Source organism: Myxine glutinosa, chromosome 11 (genome assembly GCF_964187855.1).
Source record: "Myxine glutinosa chromosome 11, kmMyxGlut1.1, whole genome shotgun sequence".
Classification (NCBI taxonomy): domain Eukaryota; kingdom Metazoa; phylum Chordata; class Myxini; order Myxiniformes; family Myxinidae; genus Myxine; species Myxine glutinosa.
Window position 1 is genome coordinate 62,305,390 of NC_136271.1, and position 24,714 is coordinate 62,330,103.

Sequence of the window (24,714 nt, forward strand, 5' to 3'; positions counted from 1 at the left end):
TCCGTAATCCCAGTCATAATTTAGCTTTTGTTTTTGTTGAAAAGATTTCTGGCTAATGTGCAAAATAAAGAGATACTTCTGGAAAACGTACAGAAGTTTAACACAGTACTGTCCGTGAATTGAGTTCGATATCAGTTTACATCACTTTCAAGGATCAATTTATTTGCTTCGAAATGTCAAATGTGGTTTTTGTTTCTTTTAAAGGTCACATAAACAAAATCTAGAATAATTTCAACATAATTCCAATGAACTTTTGGTTCTAAGTCATCTTGAAAAGTAAGTTCACCCCCACAAAAAAAATATTCCATATTAAATGCCAAGTCTGTATATATATATGTGTATGTATGTGTATGTATATATATATATATATATATATATATATATATATATATATATATATATATATATATATATATATATATATATATATATATATATATATATACAGTATATATATATACAGTATATATATATACAGTATATATATATATATATATATATATATATACAGTATATATATATACAGTATATATATATACAGTATATATATATATATATATATATATATATATATATATATATATATATATATATATATATACAGTATATATATATATATATAGATATATATATATACAGTATATATATATATATATATATATATATATATATATATATATATATATACAGTATATATATATATATATACAGTATATACAGTATATATAATATATATATATATATATATATATATATATATATACAGTATATATATATATATATATATACAGTATATGTATATATATATGTATATATATATATATATATATATATATATATATATATATGCCCGACGTAGAGATCGGTTTCTGAGGTTTGGGACATGGAATGTAGGGACAATGACGGAGATCAGGAAAAGTGGTGGAATTATTGGTCAGAAGAAGAGTGGACATATGTTGTGTGCAGGAGACGAGATGGAAGGGAAGTGGTGTGAGAATGGTGAAGGGTAGGCAGGGACAGAAATAACAAGTTTGTGTGGCAAGCGTGCCCTGAGGGCGTGAATGGTGTTGGTGTCCTGTTTTCTGAGGAGTTTGTAGACAGTGTGGTGAGTGTGACTAGAGTGAGTGAAAGGTTGATGATGGTGAAAATGATGATTGGAAAGCTCTTGGTGAACATCATCTCGGGATATGCTCCGCAGGTTGGTCGGAGCGATGAGAAGGAAAAGTTCTGGTGTGCTTTCGAGAAGCTGATGGAAAACGTGAAAGATGAGGAAGTTGTTGTGCTAGGAGGAGACCTAAATGGACATGTGGGAAGGAATATGGACGGTTTTGAGGGAGTTCATGGGGGTTATGGATATGGTGTGAGAAATGGAGAAGGTGAAAGGATTTTGGATGTGGACCAACTACAGCGAGATGTAGATGGAGTCATCACTGTTTGGTGGACGGCACAACACACATATGAACAAGAGGTGGGAGCGAAGGGGAAGCTGTAGCCAGAGGTATTCCTGGGGGTGAGGTGGAGAGAGTGCAGTGCAGGGCGAGTGAGGAAGAGAGTTTTTGATAAAGATAGCAACCCCACCTCCAGGACGAGGCTCAGGTCTATCATACCGGAGGAGGGAGTAACCCGGGAGAGATACTAAGGAATCAGAGACATCCTGAAGGAGGAAAGTTTCTGTTAAGCAGATCACATCTGGTTTGTCAGAAGCAACCTGTATGGAGAGATCAGTTAAGTTTGACCGAAGGCCCCGGATGTTTGAGGTCCATACCGTTAATGAAGAGGAAGGGGGAGCATCGGATACAGAACAGGGGGGAGGAGGGGTAGGGTAAGAGGTGGAAGAGGTAGGGAGAGCTGTTGAAGGTGTGTCAGAGATTTCAGAATAGCTCGGAGAAAGGGAAGGATGGGGCGGCGGACAAAAGGTTGGATGGTGATTGGGTGAGGCACAATGAGGTGTTATTTGAGGAGGGGGAAGAGCGAGGCAGAAGGTTGGGGGAGATGGAGGTGAGAGTTGGAAGGGGGAAGAAGCTGGAGGACGCTTTGAGGAGGAGGGGTGAAAGGGGGGGAAATGGAGAAGAAATGAGGGTGGGGAGATTTGAAGGGGATTAGGGAGTTTATGAGGGGAGAGGTTAGGGGGGAGTTTAGGAGGGAAGGGACAAGGGGGGAGATTTGAAAGGGATGGGTGATGGGGAGGATTTGGATGGGAGGGGCAAGGGGGAAGATTTGAAAGGGATGGATGATCGGGAAGATTTGGAGGGGAGGGGTGATGGGGAAGATTTGGAGGGGAGGGGTGAGATTGGATTTTAGAAAGTGTACGATTAATGGGAAACGAACATTATTGCAAAATGAGTTTCTTGTGACCGAGTTGTTTTAGGACGCTGGAGGGAGGATGGAGTGCAGGAGAGTTAAGGAATGTATGAAAGAATGTTGAGTTGAATCTTGGAGATGACCTGAAGCTGGAAGGTGTGAAAACATTTTGCTACCTAGGAGACATGCTGAATGGAGAAGGTGGATCAGACTCGGCAACGGTTGCTCGACTGAGATGTGCATGGAAGAAGTTTCGGGAACTGAGTGGCGTGCTGACGAGGAGTGGAGTGTCGTTGAAGCTGAAGGGAAAGGTGTATGCTGCATGTGTGAGAAGTGTTATGATTTATGGGAGTGAGACATGGGTAATGAACATAGAGCAGCAACGAAGGCTGGAAAGGGTGGAAATGCGAATGGTTCGGTGGATGTGTGGAGTATCGTTGAGAGAGAGGAAGACAAATGATGAATTGCGAAAGATGATGGGAATAGAGCCTGTGATGGATGCTGTGAAGAGAAACAGGTTGAGATGGTTTGGTCATGTGTTGAGGAAGGATGAAAGTGACTGGTTGAGAAGAGTGATGGAAATGAATGTAGAAGGAAGTAGAGGACGGGGAAGACCGAGAAAGACCTGGCTAAAGATGGTCGAAGAAGAAATGCGGGCAAGGGGGTTAACAAGGGGAGATGCAGAAAATAGGGCAAAATGGAGAACATTGTCATGGGGACCGCAAGGCTATCCCCCGCTCTTGCAGGGAAAATGGCCTTAAAATGCCTGTTGTTGTTGTTGTGTGTATGTATGTATGTATATATATATATATATATATATATATATATATATATATATATATATATATATATATATATATATATATATATATATATATATATATATATATATATATATATGTATATATATATATATATATATATATATATATTCATTCATTCACACACACACACACACACACACACACACACACACACATATATATGGAAAGAACCGCAACATATATATATATATATATAGAATACTAGGAGTACCCGCCACCGATGCCGGGAGGGGGGAGGCGGGAGGGGTGAGGAGGGGAGTGGGGGAGGGGGGGAGAAGATATACTCCAAATACATCTTTTGGGAGGGGGAGGGGGTGGCTTTGACAGGCCTCTCCGTTTTGGGGGAGGGGGATAAAAAAAAAAATTAAAAAAAACCTTTAGAGGCCATTTTTCCCCGCAAAGCAGGGGTTGGCCTTTTTCGGGAACCATGGTTGTTGGTGTTTTTTGGGTCCCCTTTTTGAAGCAATGTTTTACGGCCGGATGCCCTTCCTGCCGCCAACCCTTTTTGTCGCCTTTTACGACAAACAGGGAATTAATTACCAGTGAACTGGTTCTCAATTTGCCGACCTCGGAAGGATGACAGGCTGAGTCAACCCCCCTGGCGTTAATTCAGCGATCGACCGGGATTCGAACCCAGGATCCTAGGATCCTAAGCCGGCACCCTAGCCGCTAGCCCAACACCAGGGATTAGGGGGGAGGGGGATGAGAAGGGAGGGGAGGGGGATGAGAAGGAGAAAAAATTTACCCGTGCAAAGAGTGCTTTAACCTCAGTGTTGCCCAGGTTAAAAAAAAGGAAATTGTGATACCCTCTAACCTCAGTGTTGCCCAGGTTAAAAAAAAGGAAATTGTAATACCCTCTGCCACCATCACCAGGTGGCGCGACATGGTACACACACATTTACATCTGCTCACACTTCCGCAACCCGCTACCCATTCCATACCACCACAACCTTGCTCACCCACACCTCGCACCTCTCCCATCACCGGACCCTCTCGCTCGCACCCTCGTTCCATACCCTCCGGACCAGCCATACACCTCACTCTTGGCCTCTCACGAACATCCGGGTCTATCTCGACCCCCAAGCTTATTAAATCACCTGGCGCATCATACGCACGACCATATTGGTCACCACTTACACCGGGTCCTCTTTCTCTTCGCTTCTCCTCCATCACCTGCGAATCCCTCATCCGGTTAATGAGCACATCATCACGATCCGAACACAGACTTTGGACCAATTCTTTTACTTCCTCCTTTATCTCTTTCTTATCCTCTCTCCGTCGCTTCTTAATTTCGCTCACCCCTTCTTCCACTTCTTCTAATTTCTGCTTCACCTCCTTCATCTCCTCGTGCACCCCCTTAAGTTCTTCCTCTAACTCCACTTTATTTTTTTCTATGTGCTCCCGCACCTCCCGCTCTTTAATCTCCATCACCTCTACCACCTTGTCCATTTTCCTCGTCAGGTCCTCATGTACCGTCTGACACTCTTTTTTAATTACCCCTACGTCCTTTTTCATCTCCTTCTGTGTCGATTTTAAACCCTCTATTACCGCTGTGTTCTTCTTTACCTGGTCCCCCAACTCCTTTTGTCCCACTGTCAGTTGTTCTACTCCCAGCGTCAACTCCTCTATACCACCTTGCAATTTTACAGTCCCCTTTCTCACCTCCTTCTCCATGCGCTCCTTACAGTCCCTCACCTCCTCGCGCACTCCTCCGACCTCCTCACTCACACCTCTTCTGATCTCTTCTCCCATCACTTGCATCTCCTGCCCAGATGCCACCCTCATCTGCTCCATTTCCTCCCTGTGAGCATCCAATTTAGTTTCTACCCCCATTCTGACCCCCTCTATCTGCTGCCACATTTGTTTAACTTCCCTTTCCGCTTGGTCCCTCATGTCCCTCAATTTGCCTTCCATACTGTTTTCTAACCCCTCTAACCCCTTTTTCATCCCTTCCATTTGATTCTCCTGAACGGCCATTCTGTTTTCTACCCCCATTAACCCCTCCTGTATTTCCCCTAATCTATTGTCTAATCCCTCTATTCTACTCCCTAACCCTCCGATCTGGGCCCCCATGTCCTCCCTCAATTTCTCGCTATTGGACCCCATGTCCTCCCTCAATTTCTCGCTATTGGACCCCATGTCCTCCCTCAATTTCTCGCTATTGGACCCCATCCTTTGTTCTAACCGTTGGCTATTGGCCCCCATTTGGCCCTCCAATCGCTCACCCTGAGCATCCATCCGGTTCCCCAATACCCCCAATTGCTCACTCTGCAGTTTGAGGGACGCCTGCATTTGCACCATAAATTGCTCCATGAGGGCCTGCATTTGGGCCATCCCTCCCACTTGTGCAGCGGGTGCGGCCGCCGTAGCTATGTGCGAGGCGCCATTTTGCGCGCCCACAACCTCGTGCGCGAGGACGCCATTTTGCGAACCTGCCGTCCTCACTGCTTCGCTCTCCTCATGTCCCTCAATTTGGTCCTGGATCGACCCTGCCTCACTCTCCTCTACCGGAACCCAGCCGTCTTGATCCGCCATAGCGCGACTTTCAAAATTCGGGTTTTTATTTTTGTAAAACAAAATCAAATTTCGCCGTTAATAATTTCGAGCGCATGAAGCGCGCTTCCGGTCCGATCTCACTCCTCGACACCAATTGTTACAGACGCGGATTAAAGATGTTAGTTTACCGAGCGGTTTGGTATTACCGCGTCCGAACAGTTACTCCCCGATTAGAACCCGATCCCGCCCGATTCCACTCGAACGTTGGCCGAATCGCGCTACGCTAAATCAATGAAGGAAAGGACACAACGGCTGGGATAAATGCAACGACACAAGGGGTACTGTTACGTGGTCCCCTCGGTGACTACCTGGTCTCGGTGACCCCCGGACCGTGAGAGGAACTTCGCCAGAAAGTTGTATCACATATGCGCATTCGCCACGCAATCCATATGAATTCCACCCAAGAGAAAACTGAGTTTCAATGATATATTTCAAGGGTAATGATACCATACAATTTCAATGCTACAATCAAGGATATTTTCCCCGAGCAATCCACCATCAACAATTCACAATCCACAATCAATCCCCTAGATGATTAAGATGGCCATCTTATATATGTGTGTCCCCTTTTGTACTCACGACCCCCTTTTGGTCTCTGTCCCTCACAATGTCTCTGGGCCCCTCTTGACCAAGATGATGGTCGGCGTCGCCGCACTCGGGCGGGTGAACGAACCCCGGGTGGACGTGTTTCCACCGGGCATGTATCGCACCGGGAACCACGACTGCAGCCCCCTCGTGGCCACGCGAAGCGGGTACGGTAAAGCAAGCAAAAGCCCCACGCCGCTTGCAACGCGTGTTAGGCCCCAACGTGCGACCCGTACGCGTCTTTGCAGACGGTGCCGCGAACGGTGCCAGACGCTGGGTCGGTGCACGGCCCCACGGCAACTTGACGTCTCCACCGGGTAGGTACACGTTCCGGTAACTCCTCTCGCCAGACGGGCTTGGGAACGCCGCTTTTCCACGCGGCGCAAGATCGATCCCACCTTTCGTCGGAGCGGGGCGAGGAAGAAGAATCCCCGTCGCTTTTCTTCCTCGTGTCTTTTCCTCTTCCGTTTCCGGTCTCTTTTTCAGAAGGGCTCCTGACCCTCCAACCACAACAACCCTTAATCTACTACACATTGATAAGCAAAGACCTGAATGGTAATTCACATACATTCACATAAATATGTAACAGTACAGTTCTCAAGACCTCCGGAGGAGGATATAATTGGTGATGCAGAAACGGCTAGATTACACGGTAAGAGGTAAAGCACAGAAAAGATGGGCACTTAGACACAGTCTTATCTATCCCCGACAGACCACAGACAAACGGGACAAGACTGACTTACACGGGGATTGATGGCAGGGAAGGACAGGCAGTCGATAGCACAAGGTGCACCTTGGCTCAGGGGCAGAATCAACACGGTCCGGTCCAGAGATGCGGGGAGGTTTTGTAGCGCTCGGAGGTGGCGTCTTCTCTCTCCAAGCTGAGGGCGCATCTGACGTCACCTCCCTCTTCCTGCGCATGCTCAGCGGGGAGTGACACGCCCTCGGCTCGTTGGCCCCGCCCCAGATGGAATCGGTCCGCCGCTTCTATTGGGTGCGGGGGGTTACCGGGCTCCGCCCTTGACGAGGAGCTGACAGCGAGCCCCTGCATGGTAACCCCGTCGGAGCACATGTTCAATGGCGGCTAACCAAGCCGGAGTGAGGACGCACACTCCCCGCGCCGCCGTCGCTGTTGTTGTTGTTGTTGTTGTACCATGAGGAAGAGCTGCGGGGAGGTATTGGGAGGTCCTAAACTTTCTAACGGTGCCATACAATCACATTCTGGTGCAACGAAGAGTCAATTAATGGAAACGAGTCCTTAACTGACATAGACTAAGAATAACTAGCAAGATGTCCTATAGTTGTCTACGTGAGATGCGGTGGACCTGGATGCGACATTTAAGGGGGGAAATAGGGGAAGGTCGGGGCTACAGAGTGTTGTTTACAGAAAATGGGACTAGGGAATGGGGGATTGGGGATAGTTGGGAAGTATTGGGGAAATAGGGGAATATTTACAAGCGGATATGGATGGAGGCCAATCTCATATCCGCAACAATATGTATGTGTGTATATATATGTATGTGTGTATATATATGTATGTGTGTATATATATGTATGTGTGTATATATATGTATGTGTGTATATATATGTATGTGTGTATATATATGTATGTGTGTATATATATGTATGTGTGTATATATATGTATGTGTGTATATATATGTATGTGTGTATATATATTGTTATAGATCGCGGTTAGATGTTATAGACCGAGCGGTGGTGTAAGACCGCGACCTAACAAAACTCACCCGATTCCACCCGAACTTTGGCCGTATCGCACCGTAGCTGCCCAATGGGGAAAAGACAAAGGCGACGAATGCAAAGAGGAAAAAGAAGGCAAAGAAAGGTTTGGAAATACGACTGAATTTATTGGCTATTTACACACAAGCAAAAAGAAAGCAATCAAGGTTTATTTACAACACATAAGACGCAGGTGACACAGGGAAAATACTAGCTTATACAGACTTAATTAACCCAGGACAGAACAAACAAAAGACGGACTCACGCGGGGAATTGCAGGAGGTGGATGGCTGGAGGTGAACGCTTGGTGGAGCCAACGCGGAGCTTGGTGGAGCTGAACGCTTGGTGGAGCCAACGCGGAGCTTGGTGGAGCTGAACGCTTGGTGGAGCCAACGCGGAGCTTGGTGGAGCTGAACGCTTGGTGGAGCCAACGCGGAGCTTGGGGGATTGGTGTGACGGGTTCTCTCTCCTTCCTTAGTCCCACCCAGTCCAACAACTTCCTCTCTTGCTTCAGGACTCTTTCTCTCTCTTTCTTGGTCCCTCACTCTTTACCACCGACTCCTCACCGCAACCAACGCAACCACTTGACCACCACCTCTACTGACTGACTCTTCACCACTCTGCACTTGACGACCGACTCCCAACCAACTCAGACCAACTCAAAGTCCAACTCCAGGCCTTTCTGTCTTCTGCTCTCCTCTGTAAAAACGCATCTCTCCTGGCCACACCCCTGCCTTGGGTTATATAGGCCCCCGCCCCTCAACCTTTGCGAACCTCCCCCACCGCTCTTCCTCCGCCCTCTGTAGCCAAACCCCTGGCTCATGGTTGGTCGAGCGGGGCTGGTTCACTCCTCCCCCTCTATGACGAGGTGGAGACACGCCTTTCTTCCCCAACCCTGCCTCGTGGCCAATGGCGGCAATTGGATCGGAGGGGAGGTAATATGGGCAATCGAGGCTTTTGGGGATGGGAAGGAAAGGGGGTCTATTCTCTTTCACTGGTGCAATGGAGTACTTTTAATTAATGGGAGACACAGCCTTATCCTAAAACACAGAATAAGAGATAACTATCAAAAGAAAAGATATATCGTGACCTACATGTATGTTTTTCTATGGACTAACTACGGGAACGCCCTTTGACCTTTATACAACCACAACGGAGGGAGGAGGGGTGATATTTTACAACAACCTTTTACAACAACCTTTTACAACATTTTACCACCACCACAAAATAAAAAAAAACACATTCTCATATTCACAACACTGCACCCTCCTCCCCTTAGGCACGTCCCGGGCCTATTACTTTTACCTTAGTGTGGCATGTAGGTGTAGTTCCCTCTACTTTTAGCCTGACCCTGAGTGCGACAGTTTTAAAACATAAATAAATGTGTCCCGCTGCTCCATTGCACCCTGCCTAACAGACTTACGCCCACAGTTAACCGAATTGCGGAATGGTCTTCAAACTACACACTGACGGTGGGAAGCATTATTTACAATTGACGCTATTTTTATTTACAAAACTAACCCAGGACCTGTAATTGTTCTTTCTGGGGGGAGGACAGTCTGCTCTGCATCAATGCACCATGAAAGCACCTATAACGCACCAACACACCCTCAAGCACCAATCAGTGCAGTCACCACTGTTCATCAATAAAATAAATCCAACAAACCCAAACCCTGCAGGTGATCTCTTGCTCTTCGGCTCCCTCTGCTGGTTATTATTTGTTCTTCCAGATGTTGTCATTCTTTTGCTTTGCTTACTGGCGGCCTATTTTCAATAAAGTGTGCCCAATGTGTCCTTTTTTTATTTGATTTTATTTATGGCCCACAGGGCCGACTAGTGTGGTTCACCTGTGGGGCATCGGTGCCCTGTGGCCAAGGTCCGCCAGCAAGATTTCGGGCCCTCATGGCCGGTTCCAGCAGAGGGGCCTTGCCCCAACCCATGGGGTCCATAAGTGGTGCTCGGCCACTGACATGTGGTCCATAACGTGGTGCATCGATGCAGACAGCTGGTTCTGGGAATTTCGGGCGCACAATGGCCGACCCACGCACGCTCCCCTCGGCGCCCAACGGCGCTCAGGTCCTCATGTGGGAGACAAAAAGGGGGGACAAGACAGATGAGCGAGGGGTAAGGTCTCAAGGGTACACGTCAAAAAGGCAATGCAAGGCAAAATGCGTACGGAGGGCGAAGTGAGAAAGCTCGTCCCTACCGTACGTCACCCCCCTGTTACCTAGCCCACCCTTGCCCTTACCCCATATGTACAAAACCTACACATTAACAATTCGTCACTACTGTCACGTCTTCCCCATATTTCCCCTATACCAAATTCGTCACCACAATCCCTCTACTTCAAAAATTTGCCATCATCAATTCATCATCAATCCTCATAAGGAGGAAGAGATGGAATTACGCACAATGTCACACCCACGTCATGATGCGTCTCTCATTCCAAACATTTGCACAGTAAAAATAATTAAACATGGCATGGTGTAGAGTACCTGTCACCTCAGGTGAGTGGATGCAGATGGTGCGAGGAGATCCTTCATCCTAACTATCCTCTAAATGATTTTAACACACTTTACACTACCCGGGTTCTTTCTCCGGCCAAACCATTGGCCCTCTTACACTATGGGTTCTAAAAACCAATTCCCATTGGCCAAACTGTGGTGCTTCTCAATTTGGGGTCTCACTCCCCCGATTCATCTCCCGGTGCTCTAGCACAATTTCTGGGCTGCGACGTGTACCTCTCCCAGTGGGTCTACCCACCTGCACACCTCCACCACTGCAGTTGCCACCCGAGCTTACCTAGCTCCTCACCCTAACCTATCTAACTGGGGCAGGCCCCTCCTGGCTCTGTCACCCCACTCGGTGCCCTCTGGCACTGGGCTACCCGGGTCCGTCCTCCGGATCCTCGGGCCCCATCCACAACAACTACTACCGGCTCCCAGAGCCCACCTGCGGCCTCACCTGGCCGACATCCTCACAGTGGTGGAGCGCCCAACCAACTACACACACTAACAGGCTACACGCCCAGCCATTTCCACAACACCAACGCACCCATCCACATACCATTCTGTCACCCGCACCACAGATGCCAATATCGAACTACAATTTACCTGTACCCTCTACCTAACACTTACACTACCCGCCCCGGGTATCCGTGATGGGGGTCCACTCTTCCCCCATTCACACCTTTGCACCATCCACTCCACTCCACAATTTCCACCATTCTCACTCCACTACCATCCATTCCACTACTCCATACCATTTATTCCATACAACCACATACACCTGTTGTTGCACACCTGTGCAATCCTACCTGGTGCCACCTGCACCCTCCTCCTCTTCCTGGACCAGTTGGTCAACACAACACACAATCACCACTACTCCCTCATACACTGCTCCACACACCTGTTCAGTTGCACACCTGTGCAATCACACCTGTCCAATTCTCACCTGTTCAATCCTCACACACACGGCATCATCTCAGCTAACTACTCCCTTCTGAAACTTGCGCTTCCCAGTCGTCCCTTTAAACTATTGCGCTCCCACGTCATTATCATCCACACTAATCTACCTGCGTCCCCACTACAGGTATCAGTCACTAACTAACCTTAACGTTACCTAATGTCAATCTCTTCTAGATCCCTACAATATAACCTAACCCACCCGGGCTAGTTTTCACTGCCATACACCCCATAAACTATAGCTCCTTTGCCCCACGTCTGTGAGGGATGGTGGATTTGCCATCCCACCACATCGGGGGTCTCTCACTATCAATTTTGTACACCTAAATTCCAACCAATTCAAAAATTTTCCATTTACTGCCAATTCTACCCACTATTATTAATTTCGTATCAAATCACTACCATCATCATCCGTCTACTTATTACATCCTCTCGGTGCGCCATGACATCATTAAACTCGGTTTCGCAAAGCCGAGCAATGAATTCGGGTGGTTTGGTTGCCTGCAGGTTGAATCCGTCCGGCTTTCGGTTCAAGGGAGGTGGTTTGGTTGGACCGAGATTCCACGCACCATCTCGGCGCGGCACCTTGCGGTCCCGGGCCCGATGGCTCCATCTCCCCCGGTCGGAACCCCGTCCCCACGAGGGGGCACCGTTCCGCTTCCTCCCACTCGCCCTCGAACCGGACCGGTCGCCTCGCCCGACAAAGCCCGGACTCGACCGTGCGGGGCGGGGCCAAGCCCGAATCGGCAACGACGCTTCGAAGAGAAACGACGCAGCTTCGATCGACGCCGGGCCTCGCACCCAACCAAGCACCCCTCGCACCGAGTGCTCGCATCGGCTATCCGTCGCTCTAACCACTAAACCGGTTACCATCGACGCTTCACTTGCATGCTTACAAGCATACGCTACCCCTTTCACCCTCACAAAACCTGGCGTTCCAACGCCGTCCGTACATTCCACCAACGCTCTCTCTGTTACACACCACACCTCTTGCGCACACTTCGGTCCACACCTCTCCTCCGTTACGTCCTCCGTAACACTCACCATGGGCGTGCACTCCGTATTGCTCTCACTCCCTGTGTCACACCCCGTACACACCGACGTGCATTCTTGCTCGCACTCGGTTTCACTCCCACACTTTATACCACACCCACTCGCCGACGCACACTTTTTCCTCACACGCGTGCCATTTCCACTCACACGGGACCCTTCACCAACGCCCGGGTGCTTCCTCGATCCCAAGCGCGCGAAAATTCTTTTGTCGCTAAACATCCTCCTGCAAAATCTACCCGCACAATATACAGCACGACTCACCTGGGGGATCCTTTTCTCCACGCGAACCTGCAAACTTCCATTCGGGTTAAGCACAGCATCGTGATGTGAGCAGGGACTTTGTACATAATCCATTTCTCCCTGCAATTCCCGGGTTACCTCCGTCATCTCTTCAATTTCAATGCCCACTTCTGCTTTTTCTTTATTCTCCTCGGCGACCGTTGGCTTTAATAAAATTCCCTCTACCTCATCGGTCGCCGGCTTTTCCAAGCCCCGGGTCGCGATTTCTACCCCCGTCATTGTACCCGTGCTTTCCTCCGCTTCGCTCAACCAGCGCTTCTCGACCCGCGTTACTTCCTTGTGCACCCCTGGGACCCTTTCGCCCACCATGCGATCCATGGTCTCTCCACATTTTTGCATGCGGTCACCCATTCTGTTGGTTATTGCTTCAATTTTATTACTCAATCTCTCCCCCTCTATTCTCAGCATCTCGGTGAATTGCGCCATGAAGTCCCCCACATCAAAGCCCGCTGGTAGTGGTACGGTCACGGGCGCGGCAAAATTTGGTGCCGCTTTAACCACGTGCGCGAGAGCACCATTTTGTGCACCTGATACCCCCTCAACCACACCTTCTTTACTCTCCTCCACCCTTTCCTCCACATACATTTCCCCGAGGTCCTGGGTCGATTCTACCCCGTCTATCTCTCCCACCGGCATCCCGTCGCCTTGAACAGCCATGGCGCGATTTCAAAATTCGGGTTTTGCTTTAAAAAAAAACAAATTTCGGCAGCTCGTAATTTTGACCAAAATTTTTCCTAGATGTTTTAAAAATTTTGTTCGGGCCCCGAATTCCACTCCCAGACACCAATTGTTATAGATCGCGGTTAGATGTTATAGACCGAGCGGTGGTGTAAGACCGCGACCTAACAAAACTCACCCGATTCCACCCGAACTTTGGCCGTATCGCACCGTAGCTGCCCAATGGGGAAAAGACAAAGGCGACGAATGCAAAGAGGAAAAAGAAGGCAAAGAAAGGTTTGGAAATACGACTGAATTTATTGGCTATTTACACACAAGCAAAAAGAAAGCAATCAAGGTTTATTTACAACACATAAGACGCAGGTGACACAGGGAAAATACTAGCTTATACAGACTTAATTAACCCAGGACAGAACAAACAAAAGACGGACTCACGCGGGGAATTGCAGGAGGTGGATGGCTGGAGGTGAACGCTTGGTGGAGCCAACGCGGAGCTTGGTGGAGCTGAACGCTTGGTGGAGCCAACGCGGAGCTTGGTGGAGCTGAACGCTTGGTGGAGCCAACGCGGAGCTTGGTGGAGCTGAACGCTTGGTGGAGCCAACGCGGAGCTTGGGGGATTGGTGTGACGGGTTCTCTCTCCTTCCTTAGTCCCACCCAGTCCAACAACTTCCTCTCTTGCTTCAGGACTCTTTCTCTCTCTTTCTTGGTCCCTCACTCTTTACCACCGACTCCTCACCGCAACCAACGCAACCACTTGACCACCACCTCTACTGACTGACTCTTCACCACTCTGCACTTGACGACCGACTCCCAACCAACTCAGACCAACTCAAAGTCCAACTCCAGGCCTTTCTGTCTTCTGCTCTCCTCTGTAAAAACGCATCTCTCCTGGCCACACCCCTGCCTTGGGTTATATAGGCCCCCGCCCCTCAACCTTTGCGAACCTCCCCCACCGCTCTTCCTCCGCCCTCTGTAGCCAAACCCCTGGCTCATGGTTGGTCGAGCGGGGCTGGTTCACTCCTCCCCCTCTATGACGAGGTGGAGACACGCCTTTCTTCCCCAACCCTGCCTCGTGGCCAATGGCGGCAATTGGATCGGAGGGGAGGTAATATGGGCAATCGAGGCTTTTGGGGATGGGAAGGAAAGGGGGTCTATTCTCTTTCACTGGTGCAATGGAGTACTTTTAATTAATGGGAGACACAGCCTTATCCTAAAACACAGAATAAGAGATAACTATCAAAAGAAAAGATATATCGTGACCTACATGTATGTTTTTCTATGGACTAACTACGGGAACGCCCTTTGACCTTTATACAACCACAACGGAGGGAGGAGGGGTGATATTTTACAACAACCTTTTACAACAACCTTTTACAACATTTTACCACCACCACAAAATAAAAAAAAACACATTCTCATATTCACAACAATATGTATGTGTGTATATATATATATATATATATATATATATATATATATATATATATATATATATAATGGTTTTTTTTGTTTGTTTCTTTTTACTTCGACTTCGGGCTCATAAAGGAGCTTTACATCTATCTATAATTCCAGTAATCTCTGTGTGTATGTATGTATGTATGTATGTATGTATGTTTGTCTGTGACCGCTGTTTCTCGACAACTACCGGTCCGATATACTTGAAACTTGCCAGGTATATTGCTGGGGACCCGAGGATGTGCCTTTTCAAGGTTTCATATTAATCGGAGAAGTAGTTACCGAGCTATGTCCAAAAAACGATTCAACCAATCAGAGAGCAGCGAGCTATCACGTGTGCCGAACGTGGCGAACAGACTCTGCCTCGGACGGCACATTTGAGAGCGTATTCATTTATTTCACGTTGGCAAACTATGTTGGCGTTCAACTATGTTTTAAAACTAATTAAAACTAATTTGCGATTCATCGTAACTGCGATATGCGACCTTCCGGACAGTGAAGACTGCACTTCCGGCAGCCAATCACAGAACGCGTTGTTGCGTAGGCGTGGCCGATGTGAGAGCGAGCCGAGCCGAGCGCGTGCGCCATTACGGTTCGTAATTCGATTTCTTCCAGAGAAAATAATAATTTCTCGATTTCTTATGCGCATTATTTCTCCCAATTCAGTCAGAGCGAAGGGCGGAAGCGAAGAGCGTTGTTTTTTTTGTTTACGGGCGTACGGGCGTACGGGCGGGGTAGAGCGTACGGGTAGCGTTTTTTTTTTTTTTTGGCAAGGAACGGGCACCCACGTACGGGCATGCCCTAGTATTTTCAATGCAGCACAAGGTTGTTGAGAGACATTGGTGTACTATTGATTGAATTATAAAGACTTTGATAGACAAGGATCTTCTGGTCTTCATCAATGATCTCTCCGACTCTCTGGAAAATCCTCTCTATCTCTTTGCGGATGACTCCACTCTCTGCCGCTCCATTCCCTCAGATCATCCCTCAGATCGGCAGTCTGCACCCTCCTCACTCTCCGCAGACCTGGACAAAATCACAGACTGGTCAAACAAGTGGAACATGTCTTTCAATCCTGACAAATCTCACACTCTTCCTGTCTCTCCGAAAAGACCGACTGGAAAACCCTCCCATCTACTTTCTCAACAATCTTCTCCAAGAAGTTCTGTCGCTCAAGCTTTTGGGTCTCACTATCTGCCATGATCTTTCTTGGGAAAACCACATTTCCAAGCTGGCCTCCAAAGCTAGTCGCCGACTGGGCATCCTCCGTCGTGCGAAGTCCTTCCTAGGCACACCTGAGCTCCTCACCACATACAAGGCTTTCATCCGCAGCTCAATGGAATACTGTCCCTCCCTCTGGGCCGGTGCTCCTGCCTCACACCTTGCACGGCTTCACGCTGTTGAAACCAAAGCTTTCAGAATCATTGGAATCTCCTGCGATGAAGCTAACTCCGAGGGCCTTTCACTCACTAACCGCAGGCAGGTTGGTGGTCTTTGTCTTCTACCGACTCCTCTCCGGCCTTGCTCCCCCAGCTCTCTGTGCTCTGCCCCCCTAATATTCCTGCAGGTCGCACAAGATCTGCCAGCAACCCTCTTATGGTTAAACTGCCAAAATCTAGGCTCTCTGCTCACCTTCACTCTTTCATTCCCCTTTTCTCCCGCCTCTGGAACAAACTCCCCCATTCCCTTCAATCCCACTCCTCCCTCCAGGTCTTTAAAACAGCTGTTCACCACCACCACTGCTCACCACCCCCATCCAAAACCTTGATCTTTTCTACCCCCGCTAATTCACCCCAGATACACTTTTTTTGAAATTCCAACTTCTTTCCTGGAAGTCCTTGCAGTGTTCATATGTTTTATACCTCTCCCACCTCCCCCCAAGCCCTCCCCCTCCCACATTTCTCCCGATGTCCCTGCTCTCAAATGTTGTGTTTGTGTCCTTCCCCCTCTCTCCCCATCTTGTCTACCGCTCCCCTTATTTTGTGTTTTATGTGTCAGTTTTACTTGTGTGATTAATGTTCGCTCTTTCACGAGCCTCGATCTTGTATACAAAAAAAACAAAAAAAAAACATGCACACAATATGGGATTTGAACTGAGTATCTTGGTATCACGAAGTGCTGAGATGGAAATGCCAAACAGGCACATGATCACCAAACATGTTTCCTGAAAGAACCTGCATAAGTATGATTGTTAAATTCGAAGGAATTTTGGAATGAGTATTTATTTTAGAATTGACCACTCTGGACACCGCACCTGTTCACTTTGCTCAGCTGCACCCATTTCTCCCACCCCAGGAACCAGACATTGCTGCACTATCTTATACTGGTGCTTGACAAAAGCTTCCCAGATGTGAAGAAAATCCGTGAAGATTTACAGAATGTTCCAGCTGCTGCTAAAGTCAAGTGAGGAGGACTATGATTATCTTTGTTATAAAAGGAGTCATGTCTGTTTGTCTGTTTGTTTGTCGTGTTGTAATTTGAGAACGGATTAACAGATTTAAATAAATTAAACTATGGTGGATTCAGAGAACTCTCAGGAAGGTTTTTGGTGCAAAAAAATAAATAAGTAAAAGGTAAATAAATAAATAAAGAAACTGCAAACGCCAACTTGCGACGTTGGTTATCCCCACCCGGAGGGTGAGATCCCCCAGGAACCTTTTTTTATTTTTATTTTTTATTATTTTTTGCCCCATAGATTTAGCCATAGCAGCAAAGATTGGTATTTTTGTCAGCGAAGTGGAGGTCTTGTATTCTAGTGTAGCTAAAATGAAAAAAATGTGGGACAGGGATTGATGTCAGAGGTTGTGGATTTGTCAAGTCTATTTTCTGAACCTCTTCGCTGTCGATTCCACATCAGGGGATGGAGTGTGGATGCTGATTACATTCGAGGAAGAGATGTTTTGTATTTGTTTTTGTTTTTTTCGTATGAAACAAACATATGCTGGATTACCAAAAATCAAGAAACTAAAAAGCTAGGTTAGCAAAAAACCCAAAACAAAAACAACCTTACTGCTATAAAAGTGTTTCTGTTTTTGACAGCATGCCCGACCTAGAAAAGGAAATGAACACTATCCGAGGAGGCCTCAAGGAGATAGAGAAGGTATGTTGAAGATGAGGGCTGCAGTAGTTTTCTAATTTTGAGGGATAGTGTATATAGTGTTATCATCACAAAGTAATAAAACGAATACTTACTGGTTGTCCCTGCAGTCCAGCTTCTGAAATCCTCCATTGTGATGTGACAGCTTTTTGAGATTTGTTTTTGAGGGCCGCTGTCAAAGTTCTTGGAAGAACTTTCTCGTTCTTTTAATCATGTTTCGTCTTTCAAATGTTCAATCCATTCACACGAACGAGGCCTTACAGAACATACCGCGTGCTACGCACTAAATCCAGGAAATTGGACCTCGAGAGTTAATTACCCATTTTCAACATCATTTGCAGCTCATTCACATGGGCTTTGCTCCATGTCACTTTTCCAGCATTTCGCGTGTCATTCACTCCATGGGTTGCTTACCGGCACGAGAGACCGCTTTCTCTCCATGGGGTTCTTTACCTGCACAAGAGACCGCTTTCTCTCCACAGGTTCCTTACCGATACGAGATGGTTTTATCTCTCCGGGGTTCCTCACCTGCTCAATAGAAATCTGTCTACTTCACTTTGTCTTGCCCCACTAACTAGCTTGTTGTTCCTCGCCACCCTTTCCATTACACACATTTGAACTCCTCTAATAAATGTATTCATTTTGAGTTTAAAAGTACATTTAATAACGTTTTATGTTAAAAAAAGAAAAAAAAAGGTTTTTAATGGGCCTTTTGAGCATAACACACAGGAAATCGGATGGGAAAACAACCATTGTGTGGATGGGGCACAGCGATTCATTCATTTTCCCATGATGCATTTGGCCTTTTTGGTGGCACCATTTGGTAGCACCATACAGTACTGTATCATACTGCATTTGTACACGTTGACCTCCCCCAACTGCCAGGTCTGTCGATTTCCCAAGAGCCAATTTGTACGTAAACGTTGTGTTCAGCAGGCCGTAATAACGAGTAACAATGGCTGATAAGCGTAAAGCAAGTAGTACCAGTGACCATGGAGAAAAGAGTGCTTTTTAGGCTTTATTACCTCTGCCCACCTCAGGTGGATGGAGGTTATGTTTTCACCCCTGTCTGTTTGTTTGTTTTGTGTGCAGGACATCTCAAAGTTGTAGACTGATTCAGATGAAATTTGCGGCACAGGTTGGGTGTGTGACGAGGATGAATCGATTATATTTTGGTGAAGTTCCGAATCAGGATCTGGATATGAGATCTTTTTTTTCATTCATAAAATCATTCTTCACCATTGAGAGTTGGGGTCAAAATGATGTTCACTCGTAGTATGATGTCTGAAAAAGTTGTGGACGAGTTATAACAAAACCTGGTGGATAAGTTAGGTTAGGCGATTAGATTTTGGTTCAGGTCCGAGTCCAGATCAGGCCTATCGGTGGTATACAAAATATAAACTAATCAGCTTGGCTTAGCGGTTAGGGTGCCGCCTTGGGATCCTAGGATTCTGGGTTCGAATCCCGGTCGATCGCTGAATTAACACCAGGGTGGTTGACTCAGCCCGTCATCCTTCCTAGGTCGGCAAATTGAGTACCAGTTCACTGGTAATTCCCTGTGTCGCAAGAGGCGACCAACAGGGTTGGCGGCAGGAAGGGCATCCGGCCATAAAACACTCCTTCAAAAAGGGGACCACGGTGCCCAAAAAAGGCCAACCCCTGCTCTGCAGGGAAAAAATGGCCTCTAAAGGTGGTTCAGCTTGGTGGAGGTAAGCACACGACTGAGTGCCCTTTATTAGGGTTCCAAGCCTTCCAGGCTGGGAAACCTGTTATTGTTCAGATTATTTTTATAATTACTCTTATCTATGGTTTTATTCGCTTTTACATTCATTTTCTCTGCAACCGTTGGTCCGATTGGCACAAATTTTTCACCATAGTATGTGTCTACTCATGCATAATTTTAGTGATAATTATGACCGGTCACGTGTTTCTGTAGCCATATTGGATTGAACATAAATCTTTAAAAATATTCTTCTCCAGAAAGGCTGACTTTGCGAAACTTCATTCACATGATCGACTAGCCTTGGGGAAAATTGGGTGTAATTTTCAACCTCATAGGTCACATGATCTGGCAGCTATATTTTTTTAAAGAATAAACCTTTAAAAACCGTATGCAGAACGGCTAGACAGATCGAGGGGAAACTTCACACATGTCCCCAAGCATTGGGGATACCAAGGTGTTCACGAATAAATCGGACGCATGGTTTGACAGGCATGTTGGATCAAAGGAAAAAATAAATTATTGGCTTAGCGGTTAGGGTGCCGGCTTGGGATCCTAGGATCCTGGGTTCGAATCCCGGTCGATCGCTGAATTAACGCCAGGGGGGTTGACTCAGCCTGTCATCCTTCCGAGGTCGGCAAATTGAGTACCAGCTTGCTGGGATGAATGATCATGGTGTGTACCCCGGTTTAGAATAGGTACACCGCATGCCTGCGCATCGTAAGAGGCGACCAAGGGTTGGCGTCAGGAAGGGCATCCGGCCGTAAAAACATTGCCTCAAACAGGGAACCATGATTGTCATGGGGCCCGCAAGGCTAACCCCCGCTCAAGCGGGGAAAATGGCCTTAAAACGATCATTCATATTTCATTCATTCATTCATATTCTGAAACCACTGAAGCTACTCGAGTCAAACTTTACAAGTATGGTCTAGTCCTCAAGTGGAATGCATGTTTAAAATTTCAATGTGATCTGCCACATGGTCTGGCAGCCAGAATTCAATTAATTGAAGAAGACAACTATGTCGAGTCTCCCTGGGCTGTGATGGCTTGTGCCATCATATTGTCTCTCTATGGCTGGTACACACAAGTAAGTGTGTAGTATAGACGGGGGTCGCCACTCATCACCATCTCTCTGCTGGCCGTTGGGGAATTCACCCTCTTCCACCCGTGCTGTTGGAGTCGACTGGACTCTCATCCACCAGATGTGCAGAGCGATCTGCCATCTAAACCGCATGCCTGCGGACCGTTACCCTGGTAAGGGGGGCTGACAAGTACTACACCTTGCCCACAGGTGACCTGGGATTATGCAATGCAGGGGCATCCATCCCCCTGAGTTATCAGAAGACACCCGCATACTAAGAAACCTTACGGGGGTATAAAAGTGTTTTAACGGGGGTAGAAAAGATCAAGGTTTGGATGGGTGAAGATAAGAGATGGTGGTGAACAGCTGTTTTGAAAACCTGGAAGGAGGAGTGGAATTGAAGCGAGTGAGGGAGATTGTTCCAGAGGTGGGAAAAATGAGGAATGAAAGGGTGAAGGTGAGCAGAAAGTCTTGATTTTGATAGTTTTACCAGAAGAGGGTTTCTGGCAGATGTGCGTCCTGAAGGAATATTTGGTGGACAGAGCACAGAGAGAGCAGGGGGGGCTAGGCCAGAGAGGAGTCTGTAGAAGACAGTTTTGAAGAATTCTGACATGTTGCTAGCCTGCCTGTGATTAACAAGTTGTACGATCTGTCTACCTCACACCCTTGAATCCATAGTGTTGGAGAACCAAAATGATTACAGACCATGGTGATGAAATGTACAAAGGGTTTGTGTTGTGATCAGCTGACATGTATGAGGAAGGACTTCACATGGCAGTGATGCTCCAGATAACGTCTGGCTTAAGCTTGCAGATGTACTGCATGTTGCGGAGGTTTTATAGGAAGCATTGCTTCACAGGCATAGACTGGGCTCACAAAGTCACAAGCATATTGTATGATATAAACTTTCACGTATTTTCCAAAAGGATTGAATGCTCTGATGTTTTTGGATGCGATGAAATTCTGCTCAGAAAGTGTTCTAGCTCTTTTCCCTCATTCATACCTGTAGTTGCTCCCTTCTAACTTCTGCTGCAACAACCGAACATGCACTTATTCTTTTTTTTTACTAGGAACTGGAGTTCCAGCGGAATCGGGGGCTTCAACCGGGTGATAAATTTGTATCGAGCATGAGTGACTTCATCACAGTGGCGGGATTTAGTTTCTCTGAGCTGGAGGAACTGCTTACTGAAGCGAAGAAACAGGTAGACTACCTCTATCTCATCTTGCATATAATACCTGTGCTTCGTTTTGTTCTAACGGCTGAGAAAGAATTGCCAATGGGGTCTGCATTTCCATTTCAATCCTGATCCCAAACTGCACAGTTAGGTCCTACTTTTTCATTCTCCCCCAATACCCCTGCTGATAGTTTGCCGTGATGGTACGAAAGCTGGGTGAAGAGAACCGGAGTACACCTGACGAGTTGTTTGGGACGCTGGACACATTTCTGCAGGCCTTCTCTGAGGCTCAGAAGGAGAACGAGGCTCTGAGGCGCAGACGTGAGGAGGAGGAAAGACGCGCTCGCATGGAGGCACAGGTTTGAGGGGTTTGTTTGTTCAGGGTCGACCACTTGACATCAAATGGAGAGATGACTAAGGTTTGGTGTGTGTGTGTGTGTGTGTGTGTGTGTGTGTGTGTGTGTGTGTGTGTGTGTGTGTGTGTGTGTGTGTGTGTGTGTGTGTATCACGTTCGCTGACCAAGTCCCTCATCAGGTAAAAGTGATACAAACACTCCATTTTTCATTGTCTATTCGTTCCCTTGTATATTCTATATCTTGAAAACGAAACATTGTATGGCCACCAAAACGTAATAGGAGAGGAGCAGTGGAGGAGGAGGGAGGAAGTGAAATCTTTAACAGCTTGTGTAATCACAAGCAAATTTATCATGTTCTCAGGGAACAATGGGAGTAAAATAGGCGGTAGTAATTTTGTGAAAAGGGGGGGGGGGGGGGAGTCCTCTATATTGGAGTCTGGCCCTATAGTGGGGTTGGCTAATCCCACAAGCCTTTGTGTGTTTGCTATCAAAAGTGGCTTGCATAATGCCACTCACCACTCTTCTCCCCCCTGCCCCCCCCCCCCACCCTCCCTATCCCCCACAATAGGGTTTTTTTGTTGTTTTTTTTTGTATACTGAATCGAGGCTCGTGAAAGAGCTAACATTTATTTCACAAACAAATCAACCAGACAAACAAAATATATAAAAAGAGGGAGCGGAAGACAAGATGGGGAGAGAAGGGGAAGCACACAAACATAACATTTGAGAGCAGGGAGATGTGTGGGAGGGAGAGGGCTTGGGGGGAGGAGGCGTGGGAATGGGGGAGGTGGGAGAAGTATAAAACACAAGGACACCAAGGACTTCCCGGACAGAAGTTGGTATTTCAAAAAAGTGAATTTGGGGTGAAATTAGCGGGGTTAGAAAAGCTCAAGGTTTTGGATGGGGGAAGATAAGAGATGGTGGTGAACAGCTGTTTTAAAGACCTGGAGGGTGGAGTGGGATTGAAGAGAGTGAGGGAGTTTGTTCCAGAGGCGGGAGAAAAGAGGAATGAAGGAGTGAAGGTGAGCAGAGAGTCTTGATTTTGGCAGTTTAACCATAAGACGGTTGCAGGCAGATCTTGTGCGACCTGTAGGAATATTTTGAGGACAGAGCCCAGAGAGAGCTGGGGGGGGGGGGGGGGCAAGGCCAGAGAGGAGTCAGTAGAAGACGGAAAGACCAACCTGCCTGCGGTGAGTGAGAGAAAGGCCCTTGGAATTAGCTTCATCGTGGGAGATTCCAATGATTCTGAACGCTTTGGTTTGAACAGCGTGAATACGAGCTAGGTGTGAGGCAGGAGCACCAGCCCAGAGGGGAGAGCATTATTCCATTGAGCTGCGGAAGAAAGCCTTGTATGTGGTGAGGAGCTCAGGTGTGCCAAGGAAGGACTTCGCACGACGGACGATGCCCAGTCGGCGACTGGCTTTGGAGTCCAGATTTGAAATGTGTTTTTCCCAGGAAAGATCATGGCAGATAGTGAGACCCAAAAGCTTAAGTGACAGAACTTCTTGGAGAGGATTATTCAGAAAGTGGATGGGAGGGTTGTCCAGTCGGTCTTTTCGGAGAGACATCGTAAGAGTGTGAGATTTGTCAGGATTGAAAGACATGTTCCACTTGTTTGCCCAGTCTGTGATTTTGTCCAGGTCTGCAGAGAGTGAAGAGGCTGCAGACTGCCGATCTGAGGGATGAGGAATGGAGCGACAGAGAGTAGTCATCAGCAAAGAGATAGAGAGGATTTTCGAGAGAGTCAGAGAGATCATTGATGAAGACCAGAAAAAGCACAGGGCCCAGAACACTGCCTTGGGGAACTCCAGCCTGAACAGGAACAGGAAGAGGAGATGAGAGAAACCCATTCAGGGCCACACGTTGACTACGACTCGAGAGGAAGTCTGCCAGCCATGCGTGGAGATTTCCATGGATACCAAAGGAGGAGGGTTTGGTGAGCAGAGCGGAGTGCCAGACCGTATCGAAGGCACGTGATATGTCAAGGGAGACAACTCTAATTTCCTGTTTGGCATTGAGGACCTCCATCCATTGTTGAGAAAGCAGAAGCACCATGTCCAGAGTAGAGTGACCAGGTCTGAAACCAAATTGATGATCAGAGATCAAGCCATTGGAGAAGAGGAAAGATTTCATATCTGAAGCAATGATGGATTCCATGACTTTGCTGATAATTGGGAGATGGCTGATTGGTCTGTAGTTGCTAGGATCTGTTTTTGCACCTTTTTTGTGCAAAGCGGTGATGTTGGCTGATTTCCAAGCAGATGGCAGATGGCAGATGACCTTGAGCAAAAGAGAGGGTGAAGAGAACAGAGAGAGGGAGTGAAAGAGCGGAA

At 47.2% G+C, this 24,714-nt stretch overlaps 1 protein-coding gene across 6 annotated transcripts in view; it reads left to right on the plus strand.

Moving 5' to 3' along the window:
- LOC137436717 (disheveled-associated activator of morphogenesis 2-like) overlaps positions 1-24,714 on the plus strand; it is a 194,421-nt gene that overhangs the window by 160,075 nt on the left and 9,632 nt on the right. For all 6 annotated transcript variants that reach the window (XM_068130736.2, XM_068130734.2, XM_068130737.2 and 3 more), the window contains 4 exons: positions 17,250-17,357; positions 17,994-18,054; positions 21,923-22,054; positions 22,219-22,386. In XM_068130736.2, the coding sequence (XP_067986837.2) occupies positions 17,250-17,357; positions 17,994-18,054; positions 21,923-22,054; positions 22,219-22,386 (469 nt within the window). The remainder of the gene's footprint in view (positions 1-17,249; positions 17,358-17,993; positions 18,055-21,922; positions 22,055-22,218; positions 22,387-24,714) is intronic.